An 8,695-nucleotide genomic window follows, 5' to 3' on the forward strand; every position below is an offset into this window, starting at 1 on the left:
TGTTAACCTTCCTGCACTTATTTAAGTCCTGTCAACTTGTCTTTCTCTCTCTGACATAGAGACCACAAAGCTGATGATCGAAGTGACCTTCTTGTTCATAGACATTTTCCACTTTACTTATCGATGATGATTCTTTATTCATCATTTTCCCAGATCTCTCAGTTGAAATCTCATGAAGATATTTCTTCATTCTTTGGCACCTTTTTGTAATTCATTTCAAGGAGTATATCCTCTAGCATTTCATGTACCCTTCTTGTGTCTCCTTTCTTACTGTATAGAACCCTAAGAGTTCTTATGACTTTAAAGGAGACCTTGATGTGCTGACTTCATTTCCTCATACATATTCTATCAATCTTACTACAAGACCTTTTGATGATCTGTCTAACCCACAGATCTTCTTGCAATGATGAAGTCATTAAATCAAACTCAATTATAAAATAAAAGATACTTACTTGATATGTGAAGATTAGATCTTCACCTTGATCATGTTGGCAGTTGAGGTAGATGCATTGATACTTGATAGGATCCTTGTTGAAGCTTATCTTCAAGTCCTTCAAGAGTAATTGACTTGAACATCTGGTCCTTGCAGTATCAACTAGAGGTTGCTTGCCATGATGTGATAGGATAGTGTAGCATCTGATTTGAGTCCTATCCATGCCAATCATGTTGTAGATGATCTACTTCTTTGAATGGAATCCGATCTGTTCTTTGAAGAGATCCATCACTGTAATGTAGAAATCATGCCATGGTGTGGCATGCGAGAGACACCAAGGATGTTGATATAGATCATACTTTGGCTTCAGACCTTCAAAACCCTTGTTGAAGATCACTGAATTTGTGAACTGCTTATTGGACCTTGATATTTATAAAGAAGGATCCAAACTAAGTTGTGGATGGATTTGTTAAAATTGTTGTTACATATCCCGAGATCTGAAGACTGTTGATATCTGAAGCCCTTGCTGATGTAGACTGGTTTCTGATCTAGGGTTTGATTCTTCCATTTAGATCTTCAACTGTTTTGATATCTTTTAGATACTTAATTCTTGAAAGTCTCTTTTTTGCCCTACCTTTGACTATTGAACCAATCTCTCTGATACCATGTTGAAGAATCTAGGGCATGCATACTTAAGATGATTCTTTGTTACATGATAACAATTTGTGAAGCATTTAAACAATTTATATTAGCTTGATGATTACTTCATTATTAACATGTGTTTATTAACTTCATCAAATTGCTATAAAAAACAAAATAGAGACAAGAACACAAATGTTTTGGCTTTCTTCCAAGGCCAAAACCTCTCCCTCTTGGAGAGGAAAACCCATGCATAAATTCTTCTTATAGAGATTCCATTGACGAATACCAGGACCATGACCCTTGACACAATCTGCCTCTCCAAGACCAAGCCATCAATCTTCTTTGTGTCACTGTTGAGATCACTATCGTCGCTGCACCACGGAGGTCATCACCATCGTGATCTTCATCACTACTGCAACACCATGATCTTCATCCATGTTACATCATAGTTTTACTACTGCTGCACTTTATCTGAGATCATTGTTGTACCTTGACATCATGAAACCAGAGAGATACAAAGTCATGATCCACATATATTATTATTATTATTACAGTTCTGTCAGGATCTAGACTATGATCTTTGTTGTTGCACCTTGTAGCTCATTAAGCCTTCATTACGTTAAATTTTCATACTGTAATAACTAGTGAGACTATATGTATCCCATCACAAGTATGCCGAGGATCTCTTGATCATCACCGAAACCCATTACATTTCAAAGTTATGGCAAGACTGTAATATATATATGATTAAGACAACATCTAACATAATCGTTATTGGGACGAGAGAGTAGTTTTGTCACTGATATTCACTGTTTAGTCTTCTATAGGAGTATCACCAAGATCTATGTATGCCATGACTGCTGCCAGATCATTGTTATACTGAGATAGATATGCCGAGAATATCCACTTGTTGCTGTGTCCTTACACATGGTCATGACTGCACCTAAACCCAAGACATTGGTGCAGTCAATACCCTTCTGTGGCTCTCTGTTTTATGCCTTGACTGCGGCTATCTCACTTGACTATGGCTACCTTGCTTTACTGCGGCTCTCTGTTTTATGCCTTGACTGCAACTATCTCACTTGACTATGGCTTCCTTGCTTTACTGCGGCTCCACTGCGGTTACCTTATTCTATTGCGGCTCCCCCTCATGCAAGTTTTGTCCTGCCCTTTTGCGGATACCCCAACGGAGTATTTATAGTGGTTGTGTCATAGATGCAAGCTGACGTGAACCTCTTGAACTGACGTGACCTTGTGTTGAGACGACATGTCATTTAAATATATATTTAATTTATTCATTAAAGCTGACGTGATGTATTTCCTTATCACTTTGCTTGCAGACTTTGGAAGGCTTGTTTTGAGGCATAGATCTTGGTCATGGAGGGTTGTTACACTTGTTGAAGACTTGTATACATTTACACAAACTCATGAAGAGTTTCTATACACATGACATGACTCTTTGACATATAAAATAAATCCTAAAGACATCAAGAAGAAGTCTTTTATCTAGTGACACTTCTTGCTCATGAAACCCATGCAACAAGATTACAAAAATAATTTATTCTCTTTTATTACATCAAATACAAAGATCATGTCATTATGAAGACCGAACCTAGTTACACTTTCTTCAACCGCTCCAACAATGCTCCTAGATTTCTCTAATTGTGCAAGAGTATGAGAGAATGAGAGAATAGAATAGAGCTCCAAGCTAAAACTAAAAAAAAAGTCTTACACACTGGAAAAAGCCATGAACTGATCCTTAGAAGCCTTTTTATCATTGAGGCCTCTATTTTCTTCATTTTCCTTCATTTTTCTTTCAATTTTCCTCACATGCGATTCTGTGACCTTTCACCTTCCTTTCTCCTATTTTCCATTATTTCATAAATAAAATGCCAAATATTGCCACTTTGGCTTTGCCAATGCCTTTGCCAATTTCCATAGCAATTAATTAATCACTGATGATCCTCATCACTATGTTTTGCCCAACATTCATCTTGGAATACATGTCCCATGACCTTGGTTTTATATATATATTTTTACATGGAAAATCAACCAGGGGTTGTTACAAAAGTTTATGGGTACCATATAGATTGTTCCATGTTCAACATTGTGTAATGTTCTTGAAATTTTGAGTTGAGGACAATATTCATGATTTTTGTGTTGAGCATTGCAAGATACTACTCATAACTATTTTTCAGTGACGTTATTTTTTCTTCATTTGGTATAACGAACACCAATCATATTATTTTTTCCTTCATTCTTATAATAAATGTTTGGCATTTTCCATCTGTTATTCGATATTATATTCATATCAAAGGAATAATTGAAAAATGTGAGAATAGTTTCTCCTAAAATCTCTTTCCATAGCTTGAAACTTTGTTTAAAAAATGCTTCCCTCTTTGATTCATGAGAGAATTACATTTTGGGGTTGCCTACAATGAGAGTTGCTTAGAATGCAGTGAAATAACATAACATCGAGGAGGTCTAGTTGTTGTATATGGGTTTCATTGAAGGAAGATAAGGTGTAGTTGAAGATAATAGGAAACATAGGTTGTAGTAGTGTAGATAATGAAAACCAATAGAAATACATTTCAATGAGGCTCATAAATGAATTTTAATGGAGCTTCATTGTGTTGTAATTAAATAAGTAAGAGATCTCAATTATTTTCAATTGTTGTCTTCATTAGTCTTTCCCATTTCCATGCCTCCTCTTATTTAATGAAAGTGTATGTCAACAAAGTGAAACAATAACATAAATGCATGAACAACGGAAGCATGGAAAATATATGCAACTAGGTATTATGTTTCCATGAGCCAGCCTTCCTCATTTTCTATGTGACACTTTGGTCTTGATAGTCCTACCACTCCACATTTCCATTCATGCATACAAATTTTTATTATTTTAGTACTAATCAAAGTCTTCCCCAACTCAAACAACTTGATGGAGGAGAGACCACATAGACAACACACGAAATTGAAGGTTTGTTTTCATAAATTTCTTTGAATTTGCAACAGAATGAAAACTAGTTGAATCCCTAGAGGACTCATAATACTTTATCCATTTTGATTTCACCAACTTAATAATGTCCCCATCATCTAACGAATCAAAATTGAACTTAAAGGGGCCTAAATGTTTATAGTCCTCCTTTTCAATTTAAGGCAACAATGGGAGATGATCAAAGTCTTCTAAGACTCTACCTACATCCTTATTCTCTTAGGAATATACTGCAAGAAAAGGAATATATTCAACCTTTATGAATCCTTATGTATCCTAGTTCTATAATTCCTTCATGTAGGAACCATTTTTTTTTTAATGGTTCTAAACCCACCAAGCCAATTTGAGTCAATTTTGTGTAGGAAAATAATTGCTAATGAATTAATTCTTGCGTAATTCGCCCACATATATATGACCTATTTGTTGTAAAAGTTAATTTTCTTCCCAAAATTACATTATCATTTTTCAAGAAGCTCTGAGAAAATAAGGGCTTCCAAAAAGGGCCCTCTTGTCATAGGGTGTTTGAATGTTAACCATATAGTAGGCTCTCTTTAGTTCCAAAGGTAAGAGCTTCACTCTTATGCTTGAAAACAATTATAAAATTTATCAATCAATAGGAAGAGGATGGGTAATAGTAAGAAGACCGTGAAAACAAACGTCTCATTGTGGGGGGTGGGTACTCTAGCGCACACTACTTGATTCAGCATCGACCAGACGCGACCGAATCTGATTCTCCCAGAATGCATGCACTATAGATTGATCGTAGTGGCAGGTTATATTATTGACATGAGCTCTGCTCTTTTACCCTTTCTAGGCAATAATCCCTACAAATCAAAATGGCTGACACATTATTGAAACGTGTCATGAGACAATGTAGCGAGTTAAACACTAAGAAAACCCCTAGGCCTCGTTCAACGTCAACTGCCAAAAAAATCCATTTTTTTAAGATAAGAGGAAAGTGCTTATCTATTATAAGTTCCCTACCCTCTGCCATGTTTTCTTGAATAATAAGTATATCCATAATTCTTCTTTGAGGGATGTCTTTTCCTTCAATATTTAAGGAGAGGATTATCATATTTTAACCTTACCTAAGGTTTGTCTTGCCCTAAGATCCCACTACTATAATATTTTGATTAACTACTTTAATTTCCCTTAAATCTCTATCTTGAGCATGAGACATGTCAATTGACCATTCTAAGGGAGTTTTTGATCCTTTCCTAACTATCACTAACTATCCCTTCCTCAACGCATACAACAGCCCCCTCCTTTTCCTCCTTCCTGGACCTAAGTGATATCATTAATAACCATAGTTTGTAGAGGATAAAGCATTAAGTCTAACCCTATTCTTTTGAACCCCATTAAAAATTGAGGAGCTAAAGGGACTTGAAAAGGATCATTTTCCTTCTTGTCTTCATCGTGGTCTATTCCATCATTACCTTTGCTAGAATTTCCTTTATGTCCATTCATAAAAAAAAAAACATAAAAAATCCTCCTTAGAAACATTGAGTGGTGGACATTGATCCGTTGACAACTTTAAGGGATGCTCCTTATCTATGAACAAAACTTCAAGAAGAAATGAAAATGTCTGGCCTAAAACTTCAACATTTTGATATTGGGTTTAGATTTGCATCAAATATTCTAGTGTTCAACCTCCAATAGAGACCTTCGGGAAATCACAAACAACCTTCCTCTTATCACATCTCTTGTGACCAAATCATTCGAAGAGTTTTGAAAGAACCCTATTCCATCTTCCCATGCATCAAACCACCCTGTGTATTAAACTTATGCGCCAAATCCTCATATTTTTGGATGTCAGAAACCTATTCACAAAGTGACTCTCGGGTGTTTTCCTCTTCCATTCTGTTTTCATATATATATAACTAACGCAATAAACATGCATATTTTGAAATTATCAGGGAGCTTTCGGATTACAGTGTGAGATACATTTAATCATGGTCCTCCATTTAATCTCCGTCACCAAATATTAAGTTCACATTAAAAGTAACAGCATGATTTTAAATCCTTTGTACTTTACCTAAGTTTGAAACCAACGGGCCTTGAAGTTCTAGATTTGACAATATTACCTATTGAACCAGATTTCGGATCCCCAAAAAATTCTAAAAGCTGAAATACAACAGGGAAACAATTGTTTCACCTGATTCATGCCCTCAGTTTCTCAAAGCTGAAATACAACAGGGAAACAATTGTTTCACCTGATTCATGCCCTCAGTTTCTCAGATAAACAGAAATCTGCGGTCACCTTGAAAGTCATATAAATATACGATTTTCTTTGACTCCACGATCCACCTCACTTTTAGTTATCTCTGATAATAGACCTCGGCACTGCACTAGGGATCAAGCAGACTGGTCATTGAATAGGAAGATAAGCACAGAATCCCATGAATAAAAGTTTTACATCAATTACATAGTAAAGCCCTTCCATGAGTAATCCCACTTGCCCCGAACACCTGCCAACAGAGCATTGAGTAAGAATGCAGTACAGTTCATTATAATGCCATAGCGCATCCTCACCGCACTGACCTCTTCCGAAATTCCACACTCCACAATTCCATGGAGACCCTTTCGTGGAATATCCCCCTCATCCAAATACTCCCCCAAAAGATAACTGCTAATTCCCCATTTCACCCAAACTATACCTTGTACAACACTATATAGCCACGTTCCAAAACCCTTAATCCCCTCGGCTCCGACCACTGCGCTGCAATATACAATGCATACGATCTCCAAAGCTATCATTACTGCCCAACCTGTAATTGCTGGTGGCTTTCTCCGTTCAGACAGAGGCTTTGCCACACGATCAAACTTGCTTAAATGCAAATCCACGCAGCTCACGAGCAAACAATATCCCATTCCTGCCATTATCAACGCAACTCTAGGCTTAGAGGGTGGAATGGAGTGCATATCAAACCATTTGCCAGGGCCACCTTCAAGTGCAATAAGCACCATCCAAGCAATACAGCAAACCAGGTTTCCACAAGCCACCATAAGTGATAAGGTTCTGAGGTTTACGAGATTACCTCTAAAGGTCAGCATTTGGCAAATATTTGTGTTATCTGCATTACAATTTACAAGAGCTTTAGTCAGAAATGCATTGGCAGCAAACCCATTTCCTTTACTGTCCACCACATAACTTCTTACAGCCTTTCTGGCCACCAGAGCGCTAGAGAAACCATCCACTCTGAACCACCCGGTTAGTAGAAGATTCACGAATACTTCTACGAACCTTGGCATTATGAAAGAAATAGTATTGAATTCTACTGTTTCCACCCTCTCTTCTCTGCTTTCAGCCAAGTATTTTCGCAGGGCATCCGAAGCCATGACTATGGCTCCCCTCTCTTCCTTATCTTTAGACGTGAAGGATCTCATCAGCAGCTTTGTCCAGTGATCATTGCCTGGTGGATGCACTGGAACGCAGATGCAAATCCATTCCTCTACAATGGATACCCGTGAAGTGTAATCAAGGGTTTGACAGACTGCAGCCGGGAATTCGACCATGGAATCACCCTCTGTCAAACTCTCCCCTTCCACATGCAACAAGCCCTGGTTGCAACCGTGGCAGCCATTTCTGAGGCATTTCAGAGATGGGAGTAACAACAGGGAATCAGACAGACCTTTTAGTGTTCCAGGTATTTGACAAACAAGCATCATTGTGATCTCTTGCACTGTCCTGAACACAATGCATTGACATGTGCCTTCACACCCACTGCATTCACACACTTCTACAGTGATAGCTGCAGATTTTAAAGGAACACATTGCAATAGGATGGAATCCACATCATGGGCATTGGACATATACTTCATGAATTGTGTGATGGAAGAATTGGGCATTTGGGTCGACAACATAACAACAGAGGCATTCTTATATTCCCTACATGTGCTGACTCCAAATCCATTTATTTTCTGTAATGTGGGTCCTCTTGTGGCAGCCAGAACATCCCTTGCACCCATTTCCAGAGTAAGCATTCCTTTCATGCAAATTCCAACAAAAGCTGCTAGATTGCCTAAGCAAGTAATTCCTAAATCAGGAAAATTAGCGGAGCCCGTTACTGGTTCACTTATCTCGAGCTGTCCAGAAGCCATACCGCATAGCCATCCGAAACACCAAACCATCTTCCTAGTCATCAAATGCAACTTGTATCGGTCAGTATCCATTAATGGAAATTTTAATTAAAATCAGTGATCAAAAAATCCTCTGGTTCGTCTATCCACGCTCCATATTGCTTCTCTCTGCAAACTTTCCAACTTTTATAGCAAAATGACACAGCCCGTTTACCCGACCCGTATGGCCTCAATACCGTGATCATTATCCTGACGTGTATGGCCTCAATACCGTGGTCATTATCTTCGTGTTTGATTTTGAGATTATTCCGAAATTGCACGGTAGGTCAGAGAACCGTGGTCTATTTGTTATATGTAAGTTTCAGAGGGGTGTACTGTATTTTCTGGTTAAAATTATTTATTTATGGCAGAGATATGGATGTAATTATTTATTTATGGTAGAGATATGGATGTAATTATAAATTTTATGGTAGAGATATGGATGTAATTATAAATTTGAGTTGTGAATTTTTTATAATTTAAATGATTAATAGATTTTTGAAAAT

General features: G+C 37.4%; 1 protein-coding gene across 1 annotated transcript; it reads right to left on the minus strand.

Moving 5' to 3' along the window:
• Positions 1–6,195: 6,195 nt before the first annotated feature.
• On the minus strand, positions 6,196–8,369 carry LOC149253114 (uncharacterized). The gene is made up of 2 exons (XM_089456753.1): positions 7,109–8,369; positions 6,196–6,943 (listed from the first exon to the last, which is right to left on the minus strand). Exons 1-2 carry the CDS (start codon positions 8,241–8,243, stop codon positions 6,492–6,494), a joined length of 1,587 nt encoding a protein of 528 aa, XP_089312879.1. The 5' UTR covers positions 8,244–8,369; the 3' UTR covers positions 6,196–6,491.
• Positions 8,370–8,695: the final 326 nt, after the last annotated feature.

The sequence above is a fragment of the Pinus tabuliformis genome, chromosome 7, assembly GCF_031772625.1.
Source record: "Pinus tabuliformis cultivar Carrire ecotype Pingquan chromosome 7, CPIR1, whole genome shotgun sequence".
In the NCBI taxonomy this organism is placed as follows: domain Eukaryota; kingdom Viridiplantae; phylum Streptophyta; class Pinopsida; order Pinales; family Pinaceae; genus Pinus; species Pinus tabuliformis.